This window comes from Kogia breviceps, chromosome X (genome assembly GCF_026419965.1).
Source record: "Kogia breviceps isolate mKogBre1 chromosome X, mKogBre1 haplotype 1, whole genome shotgun sequence".
NCBI lineage: Eukaryota > Metazoa > Chordata > Mammalia > Artiodactyla > Physeteridae > Kogia > Kogia breviceps.
In genome coordinates this window covers 118,076,623-118,102,664 of record NC_081330.1, presented here as the reverse complement: position 1 = coordinate 118,102,664, position 26,042 = coordinate 118,076,623, and the positions used below count along the sequence as shown (strand labels likewise).

The following is a 26,042-nucleotide window of genomic DNA, read 5'->3' as shown; positions in this document are numbered from 1 at the left end:
GGTACATCTTAGACCATTGAAAGAGAATCAAAATAAGAACTCAAGAATACTGAGGTAGGAAAGAATTGAAGTATATGGATACCAACTTAATATCTAGAAATAACTGAATAAAATAATTAACCCAAATAAAGGAGAAAGGGTCAATAATGAAGAATAACTGATATAAGTATATAAACAATATAAACCTTTAGAAAGTTAAAGGTAAGATTTGTAACCTCAGGATAAATTAATGTGGACTCAAATTAAAAGAGGCAGTGGAAGAAGGGAGAAACTAAGATTCTAAATTCTCTGTCTTTCCTAAAAAGATATTTTAAAACCACTACTTTTAGTAACTACCTAATAAATATAAATTTTGGAATGCTTTGAAAAAGCATACAACAACCGAGAATTATACTTATTTATTGCAGTCCAAATCAGTGGAGAATATAATAACTGGAAAAGACTGTGAATAGTACTTTATGCAGGCATCACATTCAACCCTAAGCACGGAGGTAGGTATAATTACCCCTATTTTACAAATGAGGAAACTAAGGCTCAGCAAAGTTAATTTGTGAATGGCAGAAGCAAGATTCAAAACCAAGTCTTTCCAGCTCCATAATTCTTTCTTCAGTATTTCATAACCTCTTCAAACAAATGAATCCATAAGGCAGAAGAAAAAAAAACCATAAGGAAAAGAATAAAAATCTTAAAATAGGATGACAGAAATAATTCCAGAAGTAATAATGTAAGAAATGTAAAGTATCTATTTAAAACAAAGTGTCTAACTGGATGTTGGATGCTATTACAGAATTATTGATGTTTTTATGAGTAATGATGGTATGTTCGATGTTTTAAAAAGTCTTTATCTTTTAAGAAATATAAACGTAAATATTTATGTCTGAATTGATGTATCTAGGAGTAGCTTCAAAATAATCCACTGGAGCCAGGGAGGGGAAGAGAGAAAGTAGTGTGTGTGATGGGGGGTACAGATGAAACAAGACTGGCCGTGAGTTGATAATCTTTGAGGCTGGGCTATGGAAATATGGTGGTTCATTATACTATTCTCTCTACTCTGGTATGTGTTTGAAATGCTTGATAATAAAAATTTTAATAGTCTTAGGTTATATTTTTAAGAAGCTTAAAAAATCTACACCAGTATTTACTGCTTTAAAGAGAAAGCCAAGCAAAAACAGATAAGCATAGAAAAGCATAAAGAAAAAAGCAAGTGTATGTATTATTAAGGCCAAAAATAAAATGTAAAGCAAAAACCTTAAGCTGATTAAATAAAAAGGTGATTTGATCTGGACTAAAAATATAATTAGTACTTAATACATACAGTAATAATAATTGCTATCATTTACTGAGCAATTACGGCACACCAGGCAAGTTAAGAACTCTGTGAGGCATTATCACTAATTTACAAATGAGGACATTAAGCCAAGATGGGTATGTCAATCTTTTAAAGCACTGTATCCTCAGCCCCTAGCAAAATGCCTGGCTGGCATACAGTAAGTACTCAATAAATATTTGTTGAATAAATGAAAAAGCCTAATATCCTGCCTAAAGCAAATCAGTAGAGCTTAAATTCAAACCTAAATCTGATTCTAAAACCCCTACTCTTAATCACATTTAAATCTTTTCATAATATTTCATAGTTAAGAGTGAAGATGTTTATTTCCTTCTGTGTATGTTTCTGTTTGTCAGATTTTCTACAATCAGCCTGTGTTACTTTTTTCAAACAAGTCATTAAAAATAATAAATGCAAAATAGTACTGAACACTTAATCACCGACTAACCTAACCACAAAACACAAAAGGAGATGTTCTGGGGACTATAACATGAAATAAATGGACACAAGTGGAAGGGGAAATTTTAGCACACTAACATCAACTAGCATAATGAATAAAACAGGACAAAGCATTTGATGTAACTTACATTAGAATAGGTAGATGTTGAATTTTATAATGTAAAAAGAATATGGGTTCAATTTATCTATGAAAAGTTATAAAAGACTGACCATGTTCTAGGCCATGAAGTAAATCCAAAATTCGTAAAAGCAGGAACTGTACAGATATTTTCTGAGTATGATAAAAAACTGAATAAGAAAATAAAGCACTCATTCAGAAATCAATATTATTCTAAATAACTACTGGCTCAAGGAAATAAATAATAACAGCTATCATTTATGCAATGCTTATTTTGTTCAAAGTACAGTGTTGGCTATGTTGCATATATTCCCTCATTTAATCCCAATTAATCATTAATAAACCATGAGGGATGCTATTATATAGAGAAGAAAAAAATTAGGTTGACAATTAGTAACTTGTCCAAGATCACAGAGGTATTAAGTTGCGGATTAGACAACTGAACCCAAGTCTGAATCCAAAGCTCACACTACTACACAGAAATGATGTCATATTACTGTTAGAATTCAAGTATAGGCATCTAGCTGTGCTCATTTTTCTCTATTTATAAAATAAAATTTTGTAATAAAAAGTGGAGAAAACTACAACTCTTCCTTAACACGTGTTCTGAAAATGTCTGTTTGTTAAATACACTACACTAAGAAGGTAATGGTTCATTTTTCTAACGTATCATTGATCCGACATAATATTTCAAATTGCATAATCTCCTAAATGAGACTCCTTTGAATATATTCATATTCTCGAGAGGGCAATTAAAAAGCAAGAAACCATAAAATCAGATAAAGTAGGGAATATAAGGTAAACATGATTGCCACTAAATTTATTTCTAAAAAGTCACTATTTTCTGGTACTTATCTGCAATCCATAAGAGTTCAATGGAATCTTAGCCAGCATGGATTTGAATCCACCACTAACTGTGGGCAAGCCCTTAAAGCCTCTCTGATTTGTGGTTTCTTCATGCATAAAATATGTGGATATCTAAGGGCTCTTCCAGCTTGAAAATGTTATAATCCTGTGACTTTTTTAAGGATTAAAAGTATTTAAAATTTTGTGGGGTTGTTACACCTGAGGAAATCACTAATTCTGTATTTAAAGCTGTTTTGTACATTATTTCTAACACTAATTCCTTCTTTCTTTTCTGCATCTAAAATACAGTTTTATCTATATCCTCCAGTGGTACCTTTGTATCCAAGTGTAAACAAGGATAATACCAAAGAATGGATTGTAATAAATGCTGTCACCTGAAAGAGAAGTACTAACAAAGAGAAATTAAATGAAACATTGTTTTTCTGTGCAAATTAAGGAACCTAAAGCAATTTTATAATTCCCACAATCCAATCTTACTAGTCTTATTTAACCAGTAAAGTGTCAACTTCTTTTTTAAGCTCCTCTGTGTACTCCCAGTGCTATTTCTGCCTTCCTAACACCTTCAAACCCCACCTCTTAGTATCACATGGAGTTGGCAGTGTTTCCCAAACCTGTGTGATGATCAGAATCACCTAAGATTCCTGTTAATAATACACTAACTGGCCTTACCTCAAACTGAAACTGAATCAGAAGTTCCAGAAGCCCCGTGGCTCGGGATTTCATTTTTTAAACAGGCACCTTAGATGACTCCTTTGATTAGGTAAGTCTGGGAAATCACAGTGTAGAGAAAAGATCATGGGCTTGGGAGCCTGACATACCACGTTTCAGAACCTGGCTTTGCCCTTTATTATAGGTGTGACTTTGGGCAAGCTACTTAACATGAGTCTCAGTTTTCTAATCTACAAGATTTGAATACCAGTTATGCCGGAGGTTGTAATAAAGTTTAGCACGCTTAGCCATGCTGGGTGCCCAGTAAGTGTTAGCTTCTCTTTCCTCCTGCTCATCTTGCCAGAGGAATTGACGAATGCAAATAAGTGAGAGGATTCTGATGAGTCCCTTACCCTAATGGGTCCACTTCCATTTCTCGGGCTAAAAATCTGAGTACTAGATAATTTATTAATGCATTACTTGGTTTGGCTAATTTAAGTCTTAGGAAAAACTCTAATAATTTCTTCTCGTTTCCAGAGGCTTAGAGAAGTCCGTCTATCTAAAACAGATACACCATGATGCCGAGCTTCAAAGCCCAAGCTTTACTTGCTGTGTGACTGTGGCAAAATTAACTGAACCTCTGTTTCCTCATCAGCAAAACAAGTGGTGCTTAAATGTTTGATGAACTGAACCCAACATGTGTTACTGATAACATAACGGTTAACTAAAAGTCACTTTAATTAAACTTACACACAGTCTTACAAACATTCTTATGAACAAAACGACAGCAATAATAGCTTGCCAGCAAGTGAAACGAGACAGAATAGGACTTGCTCAAATACACGACAAAAAAGAGCTTAACAGCCAAGCAATATCAACTGTACCTTAACACAAAGTGTATTACATAAGTTTGGAACTGAACTTACTTAGGAAAAAGCAATCCAAACTACCCACTCATTAAATATATATACATATATATATTTAAAAGTACCATAGGTATAAACACAACCAGGCAGTAAGGTTTATTTTTGTAAAATGAGAAACATAGTCTATAATTACAGCTCCATAAGGAATTCTAGCTGTACATGTATTAAGCATAAACACTATTAATAAGAGCACTCTACTAAAAATTGTTAGTATTAACTGTCCAGATAAGCTATAAAATAAAAGAAACCTAAAGAAATTAGAAAAAAACTAAAAATCTGGGAACATTCATTTAAGACAGAGGAAAAGTTACCCTCAATTTTTAAAAAAATAAACAAGAAAATAACAAACCTCAAATCCTACTGAAAGTAATTTAAAGAACCATAGCTTTTCTCTCAACTTATTTATTCTTTAATACAACTATTTTCTTTCATTTAGTTCCTGCCCTTTGCTTATGTTTATTTCCAGACATTTACTGCTATTTTGAATGAGATCTTTTTTTCCCATTATCATTTTTAACAAGGAAAATTATTTATTAATTTTTAAATATATATTCTGTTTAATACCACCTTATTAGACCATCACTAATTTTCACAAACCTTTTTAGTGGTTTCCTTACATTACCTAAGTAAATGATTATATCATCTATGAATAGTTATCTTTTACCCTTCTTTTGAATACTTTTTGATTTTCTTGTCTAACTTCATTAGCAAACTCTTCTAGAATGTAAAATAGAGGTGAAAAGAGCAGGCACAATTTTAATGAGACTGCCCATAATATGTCTCCATCAAGCATGATGCTGGCTACTGGTCTGAGACTATTTTTTAATAATGTTAAGGACACACCCTTTTATTCCTATTTTAACTGTTTTTAACTGAGAATAGACACTGAATTTTATCTAATGCTTTCTCAACTTTTTTCCTAACTTTTAAATTAGAAATGATTATATATTCACAGGAAGCTGCAAAAATAATAGAGAGGTCCCATATACCCTTAACCCAGTGGTTACATCTTACACAACTTCCTGTCAAGACCAGGAAATTTATACTGGTACAATGCCCAGACCTTACTCAGATATCACTGGTTTTACAGGTTCTCGCGTGTGTGTGCGTATGCGTGCTCATTGTTACACATTTTATCACATGTATAGGCTCCTGTATCTACCACCAGAGTAAAGATACCAGTTCTTCGCCATCAGGATCCTGCGTGTTGCCCCTTTACAACCACCTCTCTCCCACCCTTCTTCCTAACGCTGGCAACCACTAATCTAGTCTCCAATTTTGTCATTTCAAGAATGTTATATAGAATCATATGGTATGTAACTTTTTTCCACTCAGCACGAATTCCCTGAAGATTTGTCCAAGTTGTTATGTGTATCAATAATTCACTCCTTTTAGTTTAGTAGTATTCCAGTATTCCATGGTGTGAACATACCACAGCTTGTTTAACTATTCACCTGTTGAAGGACATTTGGTGTCTAACTTTTGGATATTACAAATAAAGCTGCTGTGAACATTTGTGAACAGACTTCTATGTGGACATACCTTTTCATTTCTCTGGGATAAACGCCCAGGAGTGCAACTGCTGGGTTATATAATAAGTGTGTGTTTAGTTTTTAAAGAGATGACCAAACTATTTTCCAGAAAGGCTGTATCATTTCACTTTCCAATCAGCAATGCATGAAAGATCCAGTTTGTCCACATCGTCACCAACAGTAGGTACTGTCACTATTTTTCATTTTGGGTATCCTAAAAGGCATGTAGAGATACCTCATTGTGGTTTTAATTTTCATTTCTCTGATAGCTAACCATGTTGACATCTTCTTATATGCTTATTTGCTATCCATATATCCCCTTTGATGAAATGTCTGTTTATCTCTTTTGTCCAATTTCTAACTGGACTATTTGCCTTTGTTACTGTTAAGTTTTGAGAGTTCTTTATATATATTCTAGATACAAGTTCTGTCTCAGATACAGGTGTGCAAATACTTTCACCCAATCTGTGACTTGTCTTTTCATCCCCTTAACAGGATCTTTTTCATAGAGTGAACATTTTTATTTTTATTTTTTATTTTTTTGCGGTACGCGGGCCTCTCACTGTTGTGGCCTCTCCCGTTGCGCTGCGGAGCACAGGCTCCGGACGCGCAGGCTCAGCAGCCGTGGCTCACGGGCCCAGCCGCTCCGCGGCATGTGGGATCCTCCCGCACCGGGGCACGAACCCGTGTCCCCTGCATCGGCAGGCAGACTTTCAACCACTGCGCCACCAGGGAAGCCCCGAACATTCTGAATTTTGATCAAGTCCAATTTATTATTTTTTTCTTTTATGGATTGTGCTTTTGGTGTCTGATCTATGAACCCTTCACTTAGCCCACTGTCCCGAAGATTTTCTGTTATATCTAAGTTCTAAATGTTTTAGCATTTCCACGATCCATTTTGGATTAATTTTTGTATAAGGTGTGAGGTTTAGGTTGAGGTTCACTGTTGTACCTATGGGTGTGTAATTGCTCCAAGCACCACTGTTGAAAAGGCTATCTATCTTTCCTTCATGGAATTGCATTTGCACCTTTGAAAAAAATCAGTTGGCCGCACTTGTTTGGGTCTATTTCTGGGTTCTCCATTCTGTTCCACTGATCTATGTATTTATCCCTTCACCAGTACCACAGAATTTTGACTACTGAAACTACTCAGTAAGTCTAAAAGTTGGGTAAAGTGATTCCTCCCACTTTATTTTTATCCTGTTTGGGATATTTTAGTTCCTTTACCTTTGCATGTAACTTTTAAAATACGGTTGTGTTAAACCTATAGAAGAATCTGGGGAGAACTGACATCTTTACTATGTTGTGTCTTCTAATGTATGAACATGGTAGACCTCTCCATTTATTTACACCTTTGATTTCATTTAACAACATTTTTTAGTTTTCAGCACACAAGCCCTATACATGTTCTGTTAGATTTATACCTAAGAATTTTTTTTAAGCAATTACAAATGGAACTATGTTTTTCATTTTGGTTTCCACACATTCATTGCTAGTATATAGAAACACTATTTTTGTATGCTGATCTTGTATCTTACAACTTTGCTGAACTCACTTATCAGTTCTAGATTTACGTAGATTCCTTGGGATTTTCATTGGAGACCTCATGTCACTTGCAAATAGAGACATTTTTATTTCTTCCTTTCCAATCTGTATGTCTTTAATCATGTGTTTTGCACATTAATATTTTTCTTCAACTTTAATATGGTGGACTACATCAATTGATTTTTTGAATACTGAACCAGTCTTACATCCCTGGAATACAACCCACTTGGTCATGCTGTATACTTCTTTTTATATGTTGCTGGATTTGTTTTGCTAATATTTTGTTGAGGATTCTGTGTCTATATTCTTAAGGGATACTGATATGGAGTTTTCTTTTCTGTACTGTCTTTAGGTTTTGGTATCACGGTGATACTGGCCTCAAAAAATGAGTAGTGATATGCTTCCTCTTCTATTTTCTGGAAGAGAACGTGTAGAATTCATGTTATTCTTGATGTTCCAGATCCTTCTTTTATCATTTCCTTTCTGCTTGAAGAACTACCTGTAGTCATTCCTTCACGGCCTATTACAGACACATTCTCTTAGCTTCCCTTCACCAGAGACTACTTTGATTGCACCTTCATGCTAGAATCATATTTTCACCGGGTAGAGAATTCTGGGTTGCCAGACCTTTTCTTTCAGCACTTAAAAAACAGTGTGCCATTTCCTTCTGGCTTCCATGGTTTCTAATGTGGGATCTACTGTCATTTGAATCATTATTCCCCTATAGGTAATAGTTCAGTTCTAACTTTTAAGATTCTTTGTCTTTTAGTTTGATTTTAAAACAAATTTTAACTGTGGTAAAATACACCTAACATGAAATTTACCGTCTTAACTGTTTTTTAGTATAAAGTTCAGTATGTTAAGTATATTCACATTGTTGTGCAACCAATCTCCAGAATTTTTCATCTTGCAAAACTAAAATTCTATACCCATTAAACAATTTCACATTTCCAAAGGTGTGATTTTGATGTGCCTAGGTGTGGATTACTTTAGTTTACCTTATTTGGAGTTCAGTCATCTTCTTGAATCTGTAGGTTTGCATCTTTTGCCAAACTGGGGAAATTTCAGGCATTATTTCTTCAAGTCCACCTTTTTTCTCTGCTTCTGAAACTGTGGTGACATGAATATTAAATCTTCTGTTAATGTTCCCAGGCCCCTGAGACACTCTTCATTTATTTTTCAGTTTATTTTTACTCTGCTATTCAGATTGAGTAATTTCTATTGCTCTATCTTCATTTTTATTGATTCTTTCCAGTCTCCTCCATTTTTTTTTTTGGCTGCACCGCATGTGGGATCTTAGTTCCCTGACCAGGGATCGAACCCACACCCCCTGCAGTGGAAGCACAGAGTCTTAACCACTGGACTGCCAGGGAAGTCCCTCCATTCTTCTACTGAGCCCATGTAGTAAGTTTACTTCAGTTATTGCATTTTTTGGTTCTAAAGTGTCCATTTTCTGCTTTATTTCTTTTCTGAGACTAATTTTTCATTTGTTTCAAATGTGTTTGTGGTTGCTCACTGAAGTATTTTTATGATGGCTGTTTTAAAATCCTTGTCAGACAATTCCAATATGTGAAGCATCTCCATGCTGGTATCTGGTGCCTTTTTCCTCATTCATGATGCAATTTTCTTGGTTCTTAGTATAAGTGAACTTCAGCTGTATAATGGACATTTTGGAGATTTTAAGACTCTGGATCCTATTTAATCTTTTTTAGCAGGCAGTCTACCAGGTGAGGTGTGGTGTGAGGGCAGGGTGAGTGTGTATGTTCAGCTTCCTACTGGGCTCCGCCAACACCACCCTGGCAAAAGTGGAGCAATGACTCACATTGCTTTTTTGCAGATGGGTGGGATGGAAGTTCAGCTTCACTCTTGTTCCCAGTGAAACTGGGGCACCAACCCATACCACCTCACTGGCTCTGAGGAGGGATGCAAGCTCAGCTCCCTGACAGACCCCACTGAGAATAGGGAGAGGGGAAGTGGAGGGCTGACTCACACTGCTTCATTGCTGCAGGGTAGAGTGGAGTTCAGCTGAGTTCAAGATAGAATTCAGCTCCCTGAAAGGCCCAGCTGACAACAGGAGAGGGGAGAGGGAGAAGTGGCGTGCCAATCAGCCCTGCCATCCACCACTCTGTTCCACCTTGTAGATGCCAGATGGGGGTGGCATGTGGGCCCTACTGCATCAGCGGAGGCGGGAAGCAGCGTTGACCAGGCCACCTCCAACCATCTTGTTCTGCCTTGTTGATGCCGGGTGAGGGTGGACCTCACTGACACAGGGCGGGGGGAAGGTTTAGTGGTGACTAGTCCTGCCTCACACCACCTTGTTATATCTCATTGCTTCCAGGTTGGAGTGGAGGCTCAGTTGGCTGCTGGACCCCACTGACACTACCCTAGTGAGAACACCACCTCCTTCTGTAGGGAGTGGGACAGGGGTGGTGGTGAGGGAATATCAGGTCCCTGCACAACCTGCCAAAGCTACCAAGCAGGGGGAGTCAAAGTGCTGTTTGTTTTTGCTAGGCAGTGAAGGGGAGAAGGGGCGATTAGGTCCCTGATCTGCCCAGCCAATACCACGGGGTGGAGGAATCCAAGCACTGCCACTTGCTTCTTAGAAGTAGGGTGGGGCTTCCCTGGTGACGCAGTGGTTGAGAAACTGCCTGCTAATGCAGAGGACACAGGTTTGAGCCCTGTTCTGGGAGGATCCCACATGCCACAGAGCAACTGGGCCCATGAGCCACAGCTACTGAGCCTGCGCATCTGGAGCCGTGCTCCGCAACAAGAGAGGCCACGGTAGTGAGAGGCCGGTGCACCACAATGAAGAGTGGCCCCTGCTTGCCACAACTAGAGAAAGCCCTCGCACAGAAACGAAGACCCAACACAGCAAAAATAAATAAATTAATTAATAAAAACTCCTACCCCCAACATCTTAAAAAAAAAAAAAGTAGGGTGGGGTTTTTCTGTTGGTGTTTGGCTACAGTAGGGTAGGTATTGCCAAAAAGGTTTACTGTCATTAGCCCACCCTTTCTTTAGTCATCTGGCTAAAGAGAACAGGCTTTTCTTGGAACCCTTTTTCTCTGCGCCTGTTGGTGGTTCCAGGTTGGAGGCTTTTACAACACCCTGTCCAGGATATATGGGAGGCAATAAGAACACCCAGGGAACTCACTATTTCTGTCATTCCTTTAATCCCAAAGTCTGTAGGCAGTATGCTTTCTAATTTCCACCTTTCAGAGTGTTCCTGTACTAGTTTGTGGTGATGTCTTAGGTGTTTTAGCTGTAAAGGAAGACCTAGGAGGAAAAGGACTCCTCCATCTTGGCAGAACCAGAAGTCTCCACCAAGTGATTAATTTTTATGTTGAAAATAACATTTTCTGTGTGTGTGTGTGTGTGTGTGTGTGTGTGTGTGTGTGTGTGTGTGTGTGAAAAGAAACTTTATTGGGTGTTTGGGGTAATGACATTTATTTTCTAGGTTTCCACATTGTGGTTAAAAATGCACTATGGAAAACTGCTATAACATCATAGATCAGAACTTTCCCCTAAAGTTCCGATTATGTTTATAACATTCCTGGCTAATTTAGCTTGCTTCATGTTATTCAACTGCCTGTCCACCTCAGTACTTTCACACTATAATATTCCAAAGGAAAGAATTCTATCTCATTCATTATCACCTAGTACTATACCACACAAATTCACAACAGCCAGGGGGGAAAGATCACTTTAAAACTCATTTTGAGCTCCTCTTTTTAATAAACCAAGGTAAATCTTATTTTTAACTTGCCTGTGACATTTCTCTCTTTAAGTAACACCCCTTACTGCTATCAACATCCACTGTGATCGTTATTCTTCTTGAATGATACCAAGAGCCAGCAGGAACTTGAAGGAAAGAAGGCCAACAGGGGTTTTGCTTTGCATTTTCACTTCTTTAAATGAAACATCTGTATATCTCACTTTAAGAGATGGATCCTTGAAAATTCATTTATTTGTTGACTTATATTTAATTTCAGAGATTTTAGACTTTTTGTTTTGACTGACCTTCAATTAATTCCTGTACTCTTGCTTTAAATAAGAAACTATAGAATAGTATAACAAGACTGAGGAGACTGTAAGGAAAAATATCACTGCCTCAATTTTTGCTTTCTTTGTATAATTTTTTTAATAATTAATCTTTTAACTCTTTGTTGTGTTCCTCTAGAAACTCTGCTCTGGCTGGAAGAAGGTGTGGCCCAGGTAAAGTAGTGCTCTATTCACCCAACTGGAAAGCCATTGTTCTAGAAAAGGCTTTTTATTTATCACATCTAAAAATAAAGGAAATCTTTTAAAAGTACAAACTGAAACTAAGTTTTCTGAGAACTATGTATATAACATGACACAGATAAGGATCTTCTATATCAGCATTAGAGTGAAACTCCATTTAAGTCCCTAAATCAGCAGCAAAATAAGCACTATGGATACAAGTAGACAAGAAGCACATGAAAACATCCTTCACATTCCCAGTCATTGGAGAAATGTAAATCAAAACCACAATGAGATACCACTTTCAAACACACTAGGGTAGTTATAATGAAAAAAACAATAACAAGTGTTGGTGAGGATGTGGAGAAACTGAAACCCTCATGCATTGCTGGTGTGAATGTAAAATGATACAAACAAGTTGGAAAACAATTTGGCAGTTCTTCAAAATATTAAATATAGACTTACCATATGACACAGCAATTCCACTCCTAGGCAAACACCCAAGAGAACTGAAAACATGTTCACATAAAAACTTGTATACAAATGTTCATAGCAGCATTATTTATAATACCCCCAAAATGGAAACAATCCAAATGTCCACCAATAGATAAATCGATAAACAAAACTGCTATAACCACAGAGTAGATTACTCATCCATAAAAATGAAGCACTGACACATGCTACAACATTGATGAACCCTGAAAACATTATGTTAAGTGAATGATGTCAACACAAAGGCCACATATCATATGATTCCATTAACATGAAATGTCCAGAATAGGCTAATCTACAGAGGCAGAAATTAGATTATTAGTTGCCAGGGGCTGGGGGAAGGAGGGAATAGGGAGTAACTGCTAATGAGTATGGGATTTGGGGGGGTCATGAAAATGTTCTGGCATAAGATAGTGGTGATGATTGCACGACTTTGTGAATATACTAAAGACCACTGAATTGTATACTTTACAAGGGTACAATTTTGTGGTATACAAATCATATCTCAATTTTTAAAAAGATTAACTAGGGCTATTTAACCTAAGAATTAAAAAACGCAAAGGGGGAAAAAGTCACCAATGACCAACGTTTCTTTAAATTTCCTTTTCTTTTACTGTAGCAAGATAATTGGCAACTTTTTCAGGTTGTGCCAGATCCTGTTTTCTGGCACTCTGAGGGAAAGTCAGATAGATCTTTCTGAAAAGAAGATGCAAAAACAAACAGGTAATGATTTAATAAGCTGCAATTAAAAAACAGAGCACAGTTACTCAAGCACACACCTAGGGGCTTCTGTATGGAGAGGTGTTAAGTTACATCTGGGCAAACCCCCTTTTTCAAGTACAGTAGTTTTTGTTTCAAATTCTCACTTGTAAGATAGTTGTTTAGAAATCTCAAAAAAATTTCCCATACGATGCTGTTTCTCAGGCCAGCTCACAAAAGCTTATTTTACCCATGCTGTATTTGGAGAGTAATATCAATTTTGCTTTTCTAAGTCTCCCTATACGTTCCCATGAAAACATCTGCTCAATATAAACCACCTGGACCCTTTCGCCCTTAGGAGGAGATTTCATCTTGATCGAGTCACTCACCTCTATGCTGTTTTCAACCAAAGCAGGGCAGTCTAGTGGAAAATCAGTGGGATTGCAATCTGCCAGACTTGGTGTTTGAACCCTGCCTCCTCCACTTAACAGCTGTGCAACCATGAACAAGTTACTTAACCTCTCTAGGCTTCAGTTTCCTCACCTGTAAGTTGAGGTTAATGACATCTACCTCATTCAAGTTGATATACACAAAGCGTCTAGTCAGAGAGGGCATTCAGTATATATTAATCTCCAAGATGAACCAATCTACTTTCCCAGTATTAATTAGCACAATAGAGTGAACAAAATGCACCAATTCTGATAGCTAAATTTCCCCAGTGCTTCGATGTTATCACTTGAATGAGAAATGTCACTGTAAAGTTAGTAAAGTTGTAGAAAGTGCAGAATGGTTATTTGAGGGGCATGTACCACTTAGGAGGGCTTATCAAAATCTTCAGGGTAGAAGAGAGACAAGACGAAGCTGATTAAACATAATTTGAAAAAGAATATTAAATATACTTTTCATTTAGAAAAAGCTTTAGCCTATTAATTTCAAACTACAAGTAATAAAAGGTAGAGTTGAAAAACACTGGTGTAGAAAAAAAGGGTTCAGTTTGTGCTAATTCTATAATCTAGAACTGTGCTGTTCAATGTGGTAGCCAATAACCACAGATGACTATTACAATTTAAATTAATTAGAGTTAATTTTAAAATTCAGTTTCTCAGCCATACTAGTCACATTTCAGTGCTCAGTAGCCACACATGTGGCTGGCTAGTGGCTACTGAATGGTACCCATCTAGAAGCTGGGTTTTTTTTAAAAATTAATTAATTAATTTATTTTTGGCTGCATTGGGTCTTTTGTTGCTGTGCCCAGGCTTTCTCTAGTTACAGACAGCGGGGGCTCCTCTTCGGTGTGATGCACAGGCTTCTCATTGCAGTGACTTCTCTTGTTGCAGAGCAAGAGAATGGGCTCTAGGCACACGGGCTCAGTAGTTGTGGCACATGGGCTTAGTTGCTCCGTGGCATGTGGGATCTTCCCAGACCAGGGCTCAAACCTGTGTCCCCTGCATTGGCAGGTGGATTCTTAACCACTGCGCCACCAGGGAAGTCCCTGGGGTTTTTTAAAGTGAATCTTTCCTATTATTTTATATTCTTTTCAGGTAGATTCCTCTGCTCCTAAATGTGAAGAAGTGAAATAACATCCTGGGTAACTGAGGTTTTTAGTAGAGATTCTACAAGATTTCTGGAGTGAAGATTTCTCCCAAAACATTGCACTTGAGGTGCACTTCAATCTATTAATGTCAAAATGAACTTTTGTTTCAGGCTATCATTTGCCATCTGCTTCTAACACATATCAAATGACTGAACCAAGTTTCCTATAACAAGCTTTGTGGGCCAAAGGATTAGAGGCAAGCTCACAGAAATCTAGATGACCAGGTCAGACATGAGGATGAGATCATCATCATATGTAAGATTATAAAAATCAATTAACATGGTAGATAAAACAATTAATTTTTAAGGTATGTAAGAAACCATGGATAGAGTATTAGTTAAGATGGGCAAATCTGATGCTACTGCTATAATTCTATTTATACTAATAGAGGGGAAGACTGATAGGAAGTATAAAAGCACTTTGGGATTTACACATAAATGTAGGGTTATCTAATATTCAGGAAACTAGCACTATTTCATAAAACAAAACAAAACAAAACACGAAAATACCCTCCAAAAGACAGTGTGGGGAGCTGACTCCAGGTGGGGCAGTAGGCTAGCTTCCTGATCTTTAGTTCATTGACATTCCTTTCTAGCTGACACCTTCAAGAGACGAAGGTAAATATTCACAGTAGGTAATGCCAGTAATTGAGCTATTCCGTTATGGTATACTGAAGCATAAAATCACTGTTTGTTAGCAGGTAATATGCCCCTCAAATACCCCTGACTGCAGAGCTATGTGTATATGATGGGCAGAGATCAGAAAAAGGGTGAGGAAGTCATTTTACATTATTGGTAAGCTGTAAGTGTAAACTTTTTTTAAATGATGAAGTAACAATGTTCCCAAGTTAAAAACAGCTGCTTCAAAATATCATTAACCCTAGCTGTTTTCTAGTAACTTCAAGTTTGAAGCAATTAATTAAAAAAGAATGGGAGAGGGGCTTCCCTGGTGGCGCAGTGGTTGAGAGTCCGCCTGCCGATGCAGGGGACGCGGGTTCGTGCCCCGGTCCGGGAAGATCCCACGTGCCGCGGAGGTGCTAGGCCCGTGAGCCGTGGCCGCTGAGCCTGGGCGTCCGGAGCCTGCGCTCCACAACGGGAGAGGCCACAACAGTGAGAGGCCCTCGTACCGCAAAAAAAAAAAAAAAAAAAAAAAAAAAAAAAAAAAAAAAAAAAAAAAAGGGGGGGGGGGGGAGAAGTAGATTGACAGCAGCATAAAATAGCAAATGATAAGAGTTTTTAAAAACTATGAATATTAAAAATAAATTACAGAGTAAGTCCATGAGGGGGCCATTTAGTAAGGGCAATTAGCTTGATATTAAGGTGGACTATGACCATTACCTTTCAAAACACTGAATTTTAAAAGTTTAAATTACTTAAAACTTTTATTTAAACTACTGCATTTAAATTTTTAGTCCACTATTAAGATGGAAAATTGTTACACAAATTAATTTAGAAAGACTCCAATTCAAAATGAAACAAAAACTCTTGTTTGACAGTTACAGAAAAAAAGATTTGATACAGTCAATTAAACATAACAGCTTGTTTCCAGGCAATACTGGATCATGTTACTGTAGTTATCAGACTTTCCAAAACTGTGTTCTGCAAAGCACTTGTGTCCCTTGAGACTTCAATAGATGGTTCATGAAAAAGGGGGGCTAACATCAAGTCTCAAATGCTATGAGCTATTTCCTTTTTGCAGATTCAGCATGTACATCATCATCTTAAAAGTTCTAAGACGTTATGCAGTAAAGACATTGGTCAGATCTCATTTAATTCCACAATCCCCAAATTTATTTGATTATGTCACGCTCCTTTGGTTTTTTTGGAGGGAAAAGATGGTTGTTGGGGCACAGACACATTTTGAAAATTTTCAGAAACTTCTCAGTTGAAAATACCATGTGTACTATTGAAAGTTCCTTAAGTACCAGTATCACATAACAGAACAAAATCCAAAGGATTGTATTTCTAGACAGGAAAAGCCAGTCACTCATGGCATATTCAAATAACCAAAATAAATGTGTTTATAGTAATGAGGAGGGAAGTGTGCCATATTAATTTCTGTCCCTAAAAAATTAAATTAACAGAACTGATCCTAAAATATAAAAAGGTGTGCATTTTGTTTTGGTACTTTTTAGAAAGTAAGTTAAAATAATACCTATTGATGCTATATATTGACTTTATTTCTTCAGAGACACACTTCCTTCAAGAGGTTGACATATAGGGTATATCATATTTCAACAATTATAAGACACCATCGTGTGTGAGATATACTATTATCTTATATATCACTAAGGAAAAAAAGCCACTGCTGATTAAACAACGACATGCCGTGGACTGTGAGAGGGCTTCCAATTTGAGCAACGTTGAAATATGAACATACTTTCTTTTCTTCCTTCTTCCACCCATATTCTTCAAAATGTTTTTTATGTGTTTTCCCCCTCTAAAGACAATATTGAAAAGAGGAACAATATAAAAAAGGATAAGATTCAAGAGATTTCTGTTCACCATACCCTTACAGTTATATTCAGATATTATAAAGGTTCTCTTTAAACAGATCAATCAAACAAACCATTTTTAATTGTTCTGTTTGATTCTGGAAAAATTACCCCAGAGGAAAAACACAGAACTTGCTAAGACAGTGCTGTTTGAGAGATGATTCATTATAACTATTATTTATTAAACACAAACCATGTACTGACCCAAGTGCTTTACATATATTATCATTCAATTCTCACCACAACCCCATGAGGTAGATATTATTTCCATGCCTATTTTACAGATTAGGACTTTGAAGCATAGAGACATTAAATAACTTGCATAAGATTACAAAGATATTAAGTGGCAGAGACAGGGCTCAAACCCAGGTCTTCATGGCTCCAAAGTTTATGTTCTTTAACACTCTGCCATACATCCAAATTATCCCACAAAGTAGGATAAGTAAAATTGAAATATTTAATTGCTAGTAACTAATGTATTTGCTTAAAATAGCCAAATGTATTAAATGATAGTTATGTTCTATACAGATACATTTTATCCTGTTTTATACAACAAATATAGTATATTTGTGTTTGTTTTGTTAACTTGACACATTTTACTTAACAATTAAAATTTATAGTTCTTTTATCTTTGCTTCCATGCTATTTGGTATTAAAATGAAAAACCAGAGTATCTGAGATTTGATAAACTGTTCCAGATTAACGAAAGACACAGGAAACTGTATCAACTCCTAAAGATGGGGGGGGTGCGATAAATCTAATGCTAAGTATTAAAATGCAACTGCTTGTTTTTTCTTTCTATTACGTGAAATGGGGAACGGGATGTGTAAAATATACATTTGTTCAATTGCATTCCAATGCTATAAAACTTGTCATCCACCAAAACACATAAACAACTGAGCACTATCACACTCATGCATTACCAAGAGACCACCAAGATGTCACTGTTGTACACTGTAATCTGAACCACTGGGTCTAAAGCATCCAGTCTGCACTGGACAAACTGGGCCACTTGACGTCATCCATCATTCACAGCCTGGAAGATCACATGTCCCTGAACATGGAACTCTAGAGCAAATCTTGTCAATGATCACAATGGTATAAATTTTTTAGTGGATGATAAATTAAAAAAAAAAATCTTTAGAACAACTCTTCTGCAATTCAGACTTCTGATAAATGATCTGCTATATTTTTGATCATTCTATAATTTACTGAATGTCATGTCCTTGGTCAAGAGTGCACATCCCAATTATGCCACTCTTCTTATATAAAAATAAGATATACTCATTGTGATTTCCAGAAACATACTAATAATGAAAAGGCAAAGTCTGCCTATACTTGTTTCTTTAATTGGATAAGTTTCTCTCTTTATCTTAAAATTTAAATGTATCAAAGAAGTTTCTCATTTTGGATTAACCCCATCAGTATAGGATCAAGCTGCCAAAATAACGCAAACCTTCCTAAATTTTACTTTAACAAAAAGTGATATTATAATCACTGAAAACAACAAAGTGTTCAATAATGTGTCACAGTTACTCGACAGTTGACATGTAACAATACCTGTCCTCTCCTCAGATCTTCACTTGGGGGAAAGAAAAAAACCTGAAAGGTGGTAAAAATGAAACAGGAAAAGGAAAAGAAACTTAATAGAACATTTTTTTTCAAAATCAAAGATCACACTTTAATAGAATGTTTTCCCCTACAGATGAAACATAAGAAACCTAATATTGATACAGTGGAAATATTACAGAATCCAATAAAATCTTTCAGGTTAAAAATGGTTGCACACCCACTGAAGATGGTTTCCAAAACAAGGGTCTCGTTTTTTATAAATAAAATATTTATATAGTTAATATTTTTCAATGCACTATGGAACTTGTCATTTAAAGGAATTCGAGGTAGCTATTTTTACATAACACATTTCTATAAAGCAAAAAAAACCTCCTTAATTTTATTATTTTTGCAAAGTGTTCATATTTACGTTTAGTATGATTTATCTTTACTAAAAATGAGAAAAAGGTGTCACTTTAGGTCAGGTTTATGATCCAGTAAATGTCCCTAACAGCAGTGGCAAGAGTTTGTAGAAAAGAATAGCCAACAATCCCTTGATACCTATCTCCTAAACAGTCAAATATTCAAAAACACACTAGCGTCTTTAACTCATTAAAGAGTTCTGAATTCACCTGGACTATTTAGGAAGCTATTTTGTTTTTAATCTTGTACCAACCTTGACTTTGCTTACATAGTACTTCCTTTATTATTCTAAATTTGCTTCTTTAAACATTTGGCATAGTTCTAGCCTATCATGTTCTGACCCATGTTTGAGTCCAACCACAAGGGTTTTTTTGTTTTGAGCACCATGAGACCCATGTGAGGTCAAGAAGACATGTAAAGGAATGAAGAAACTGCCTGTACTTTTAGTGAGGTACTCAGTTCTTTTAAGATTGCTCATATTTCAATGTAAGATTAAAATGATAAGAAGAGATAAAATTGATAATTACCCTATTCCTGACCTTCATAATTAATTCATCGGTCATCTAGGGGACCTATACTACGTATGCGCCAGGCACTGTGTTAAGGGCTGAGGATACAGAGGAAAAAAAAAAGAAGTCTCAGCTTTGAAGAATTCAGTCTCCTAGGGAAGAGACCATAAATGTAAATTTCTATAGAGATCAACCCTGAAATCTTTTAGCCTGAAGAGAAACAATCTGGTGTTTTTACTCAAATGACTATTTTTAAAAAATAGTAAAATACAACTATTCACTGATAAGAACTTACTGGGGAGGAGATGGCATAATGCTAAGCATAATATTAAGTCCAATATCAGACTTCCAAATGAAAATTTTCAACCTTTTCCTTACTGGCTTCAGTATTTCCAAATTTGCATCAGAAGTAATTTACTCGAATCAGCTGAACAACCAAAGGCAATAAATATCTAAAGACAATTTGTTAAAATCTAATTTTAATAAATCTAGGCAACACTGGCTCTGATTGACATACCTTACGCCAGAATATCAAGAAAATTACTTGAAAATGGTAAATTGTGGGAACCTATCTGCCAGGTTCTGGAAACCATGACAGTAACTGAAATAAATAGGCTTTAACAAATGAGACATCTTATAATACCATAATTGTTTTTGAACAATACTTGACCTCTAACTACCGGTTTATTTATTTACACTCTGATTTTTTTCCACAAAAGATTTGAAACAGCTACCCTAGCATAAAGCAAAGCACATGAATTATATCCATCTGGCTCTGAATTATGGCTCTGCCATTTTCTATTTATAATCTTTGTGCCCTTAACTTTTGAGATGAGTTTCTTAATCTGTAACAATGGGGACCATAATCCTACTCTGTTGGGCCATAGGAAGGATAAAATGAAATAGCATGAGCACAGTAAGCACAGTATCTGGCATATAGTAAATGCTAAATAAACATTAGCTTTGTGCTTTCTTTATCCAATTGTATGCTATATAGAAAAAGGATCAGGTGGAATTTTAAATGACTTTTTTTTTTACACACTGATGCGTGCCAAGTAGAAATGTGGACTGATTACGAGTTGCAAATGTTAACGTTTGCATCTAAAAATTAGGCTCAAAGCAAATTCAATTTCTTTCCACAAGGTCGGCACTCTGAGAACACATTTTAGCTATATTACTTAATATAACCTTTTAGCTATATTACTTAATGCAAACATTTTTCTGAAGGAAAAAAAATGAATGAAAAGAGCCCCGGGAGCACTATGTTTCATACTATCCAATTCCAAAGATGATTAAACATTCTAAACTTGATTTTCTTACAAAAATTCACAGTATTAGACTGGCTAACAATTTTAAATGAAATTCTCGTAATTTCCTTAAAAAAATTTTTTTTTTCAGGAAACATCTATTAATGTGTTTTCTATTGAAGAGCAGCGTTCCCTTTAGGTTTTAAAAATATGATCCAAGTCGCAAAATACTAAGCACCAACCGTAAGCACTATTACAATTCTGCTTGCGATAAAGAGAGAGCAAGTAAACATTTTATACAGGGGCGGAGGTGACTAGGGAAAAAGTGCAAAGTGATTTGAACTGATCCCCGTCCGCCTCCCCCTCCATTCTACCCGAGAATGCAAGTGTCCCGCATCTCAGATCAAACTGAGCCTCGGTCTTACTGACGTAACCAGTAACCCTATCCACCTCTCACACTGCGGAGGCCGGCAGGGCAGCGGCTGCCGCCAAGTACACCACTCATCAGAGCCTGTCCCATTCCACCCCCGCGCTTCAGTCATGCTTTCCAGAAATGGGGTCACTCACTCAGTAACTATTACACACACGCAGCCTATCATCCTGTAATCCCCCAAAGTCCGCTGTGGGGAATAGAAGACAGCAAAAAGTCAAGAAGGAAGAATCACAGACGCGCCACCATCAGGAATTGATTTTCCGCTCCGGAGAGGAGCGCTGATGCCCTGGAATGGGTCTTGTCTGGATTATTTTCGCAGACCCCGAGTTGGTTCTGGGACAGGGGCGGCTGCGAAGAGTCAGGGAAATTCTGTTTTGCCCTGTTTAGGTATAGTGTTTGGGTTTGGGTCACTCGAGTGGGTATCTCAGGGACGGTCACCAGATTGCGGACAAGGAAAACCAGAAACCCCTCTACTGCGGCCGCTGATCTCCTTTAATACCACCCTCTCACCTCCATGGACAGGAAACTCAAGTTAAACTCGCAGGGACGGGGTCCTCGAGCTCAGGGACTTCAGAAACGGGGCGGGGGGGGGGGGATGGAGGACCTCAGGCTTCCACTCTCTCCTTTACAGCAGCAGAAACCGCTGCGGCAGATGGGGGGCGGGGGGGCAAAAACCCTTGGCTGTCCCGCATCCCTTACCCGAAACCCTCACAGGTCGCCACCCCTGCCCTGGGCCGTTCCTGCCCCCGCGCGCCCTGCTCCTCAGGGCAACCCTCTCCCCCGGCCGGACTCGAGAGTCCCCTCTCCCCAGCGAACCCAATCCACACCCCTCCCGCATCCCCCCAAGTCACCAGGGTCCAGGGAAGCCCCCGACCAGGCAGGGCCAAACTTCCCAACTCGTCGCCAGCCCCCGCTCCGCCTCCCGCTCCCCCCACGCAAAGTTGATGAAAATCGGCTTCTTGCAGAGCCCCGGCGCCCACTCCAAACCCCACGCGCCACCACACCACAGCCCCCCGAGCGAGGGAAGGGAGGGGAGAGTGCGGGTGGGAGGAACAGAAGGGCAAACAGATCAACCCCAACTATCCAAACCGGAATCCCGAACCGAGGGGAGACGCGAGCGACAGGGGAAGGGGCCGAGTGGTCGGCTCCCGGGTGGGGAGCGAACTCGCGGGGCCGCGGGGAGGGGGCGCGCCGGCCCCGGCCGCCCGGCTGCACTCACCTCAGCGCTGTCGGACGGGCTCTCCACAGCCATCTTCTGCCACGGGTCCGCCAGCTGCGCCAGCGGCATCTTCCCCCCCGGCCCGCCGCCTTCACCGCCTCCTCCCTCCCCGCCCGCCCCGCGGCCGGCCCCGCTCCGTCGCCGCCCGAGCCACACGGCAGCAGTGGCGGCAGCAGCTGCAGCACTAGCGGCGGCTGCCCGGGAGAGGGCTCGGCGCCGACACCGACCCTCGAACGCCGCGCGCCCGGCTGGAGACGCCTGCGCGCCGAGCGAGAGCCTCGCGCCGCTGCCGGGCACCGGGTCTCGCCCCTTTCTTCCTCTCCTCCTTCCGCCGCCGGGACTACAGCTCCGCCCCCCCGCCGGTTCCCGCGCCCGCTCCCAGCAGAACAGCAGCCCCGCGCGCTCCGCTACTTCCGCTCACAACATGGCGCCTAAGCGATACCTGTCTCTCAGAGCGAGGCTCGGCCGCCGCCGCCACCGCCGCGCGCACCCGGGGGCGGGGCCTGGGAAGACACGCCCCTGGCCGCGGCCCTCCGCTAGTCCCTCCTTCCTCGCCCCAGCCTCTGCTTCTGGGCCTCGCCTTCTTTCTGGAAGGGCGAGCGGGAGAGATCTGGGGGCGTCGGCGGGAGGTGGGGGAAAGAGGGAAAAGGGAGGAGGTGCGAAAGGCTGGGAGTTTCTAAGCGCCACGAGTCCGAGCAGGTTGAAGGCTCCTCGGGGATGCAGAGGAGTGGTCCCCGCCCAGCTGGGGAGAGAGATGGGCGAGGCGCAGGGGGCGCAGTACAGTGCCGAGGACCCAGGGCGGCGGCGTCGGGTGTCTTTGCGGCGCGATTCTTCCATGGGTGCACGTGGGCGCGCCGAATCTATGGGCACATCCCGTAGTGGCCCAGGACCCGCCCTCTCCCAGGGTCGCACGATGGGCATTCACCTGCCCCTACACCCCCCACGACGGGGACACGGAAGGGTATGTGTCCCGGAGCCGCCTGGGGGTTCGGCTCTCGGTTTGAGTCAAGGCTCTCCAAATTGACGCTCTTGTGTTATATTTTTAATATTTGGAATTAGTTTGTCTTGCATGAGTCGACCCCCCGCCCCAAGTCCGCAGGGCCCTGGGGCTTCAGGCCCGACCCTCCAAGCGCGCCCCCTCCCCGGCTCTCCGCTGCCTAAATCCCTCACGAAGGAGAAAACAAGGAGGTTCTTTAAGGCTGCCCCTCTCGGCAGAGGTTGGGGAATTATTTATAAATATCTTGTTGGCAGGAGCCCGGGGTTCCTGCTCTTCTGTTGACTTTAAATAAAAGATTAGATTAAAAATGAGGCTGGCCGTGGGTGGAGGAGGAGGCAGAGGGAGGGCTTCTAACTCCTCCCGCCCGAGATGGGGAAGCCCTAGGTTAAGGAAACCCAACCCCCAGAAGGCAACGGAGGGCCGAGGACGGGGAGAACTTGAGGAGAGAAGCCTGGGCGTCTCGAGTGGGTTGGGGGGAGGGGGCGGAGAGTTCGACCCCCTGCTCCCCGCGCCAGGTGCCGCGGCGAGCTCAGCGCGTCTGGGCAGAATTGTGTAAAAGTCCCCAGGCTGAGCGGAAAGCTACCGCAGCGATCGGCTAACCGCCCTACAAGGAGAAGGAAAAAAGTAAAGGGAAATCTCCAGGCCGGCCAGTGCCTCTATCCCCTCAGGCCTCGGCGCAGGCGTCCCGGTCCTCCCACGCCGGGCGAACACAGCGCGACCCCCGCTGCGCTCCGGGTGCACACCTTTTAACAGCTTCCTTTCATCCTCGCGGGACCCGCACACCTGGAGAGCCCTGGCCTTCCTCCCTAACGCAGGTGTGAGGATGAGATCAGAGCCCCACACCTAGCCGGCCAGGTCTGCGCGGGCGGTGCAAGGTTTCTCTCTGGGCCGAGAGTGGCAGGTGTTAGGCTCTTTCTGCTGCCTTCGCCTGCGCGCCCCTGGGCACAGGCTCGAGGCCCGGGAGCCTCGCGGCCACCTGAAGAGGCTCCATCTGTTCAGGGAGCCTGAGGAGGCGGCCGGAAATACTCGCTGCGCGCCCTCTCCCGCAGCCTTGGACTCAGGGGGACAGCTCAGGGTTGAGCAACATCTGGGCAGGCTCAGCGTGGTCTGTTGGGTGGGGGTGGGGAGGACTGAGCTCGTGATTTTGTCACCTCCCCCAACATGCTGATTCAAGTGCTGCAAATCCAATCTGGACCCAAAACAGCTAATTTGGCAGCCACCGTCTCTGTAACTCCTGACGGTAAAACCAGCTTGCAGAAGTTTGAAGATAAGAAGTTGTGTATTGTTTTTCATTTATGTACAAAGTGCCTAATTTATCTTTCATTTATATTGCAAAGCCACGTTACCATTCCTTACAGCGAAAAGAAGTTGGTCGATTTGGTTAGTGTAAGGTAAATTAGCCCCCCAACGGTGATCAATTATTCCAATTAACATTCTTTCTTTAGTAAAAACATACATAGTTGAAAAGAGTTACTTTGTCTAACACTGTCCAGCGCTAAATACACCGCTCAAAGGGTGAACTGACCTTTTAAAAATAAATCAAACTGTATACTGAAAAGTTGATTTCGGTATCAATTTTTATTCATTTCCTTTTACCTTGAGAACTAGAGGAATAACTTTTAAAACAGCGAATTGACCTGTAAAAGTAGTGTGAACAGTGGTCACATTGCAGGAGTTAAGCATTAAATGAACTTAATGGCTAAAAAGTACCACTAACACAGCTGTCTCGCACATAGGATCAACTTGTTAAGTATGTGAATTGATTTGGGAAAACACTATTCTCCTTCCTTTTGCCCAAAAAGAAAAGAAAGCAAATTTTTTTCCTTTTGGTTAACAATAAACTTTTTTCGTTTTTTCATTTATTAAATCCAAGAGTGGTGCAACCACTCACTCTGGCTGGGAGAACTTGGGAAAATCAAATGAGGCTGGGGGATTTTAATTGCAGGTGGCAATAAAAAGAATTATTTGAACATAGAAGGTGATATTGCCCTGAGCAGGATTACTTCCCCCCCCCCCATGTTTAAAAAAGGACAACTCTTAGGTATTCAAAGAATAGCTGCCTCTAGACAGTACCTGTGCAGGGTAACATGGCAGCCACTAGCCACATCGTGGCTCTTGAGCACTTTTTAAAATAAGGTTGGCTGGTCGCTACCGAGGTGTGCCATAAGTGTTAAGTTCACACCAGATTTCAAAGACTTAGTACCAAAAAAAGAATGTAAAGTATCTCATTAATAATTTTATAATGACTATGAATTGAAGTATTTTCAATACATTGAGTTAAATAAAATATTTTGTTAAAATTAATTTCCTGTTTCTTTTCACTTTTTTAATGTGGCTACTATAAAATGTATACTTACATACGTGGCTTACTTGTCAAGATTGGCATTATAGTTCTACAGGACAGTGCTGCGTTAGAACTTTCCTTTAACATTGAGCCTTTTATATATTCCTACAAGTCCTGTAATGTTAACTGATATCCTCACATTCCACTGTCTTTTGGGGCTCCTCTGTGCAAAATCAGCAGAAAGGGCGGATTCAGTTACCTACTGATTCTATACCCCTCCCCCCAACACACACACACATAAATCTCTCAGTCAGAACCAAAATATTGGAAAGTTATTACTTGAAACTACAGCAAAGGGAAACAGCAAACCTCAGTCGAAAATCTGGACTAGATTTCCAAGAAATGATTCCTGCTGTATGACAGGACAACCAGATTTAACCTCCTCTGTCCCCAACAA

At 40.0% G+C, this 26,042-nt stretch overlaps 1 protein-coding gene across 5 annotated transcripts in view; it reads right to left on the bottom strand.

The window, feature by feature from the left end:
• Positions 1-22,414, bottom strand: part of RPS6KA3 (ribosomal protein S6 kinase A3) — a 109,275-nt gene extending 86,861 nt beyond the window's left edge. For 3 of the 5 annotated variants that reach the window (XM_059050818.2, XM_059050819.2, XM_067024273.1), the window contains exon 1: positions 22,305-22,393. Coding sequence is in view for 1 of the 5 variants with exons in the window: in XM_059050817.2 (XP_058906800.1) it covers positions 22,305-22,373 (69 nt within the window). In the remaining 4 variants the exon portion in view is untranslated. Of the gene's footprint in view, positions 1-8,420; positions 8,533-22,304 lie in introns of all 5 variants that reach the window. The other 2 variants (XM_067024272.1, XM_059050817.2) reach the window with 2 other exon arrangements.
• Between the last annotated feature and the right edge of the window lie 3,628 nt (positions 22,415-26,042).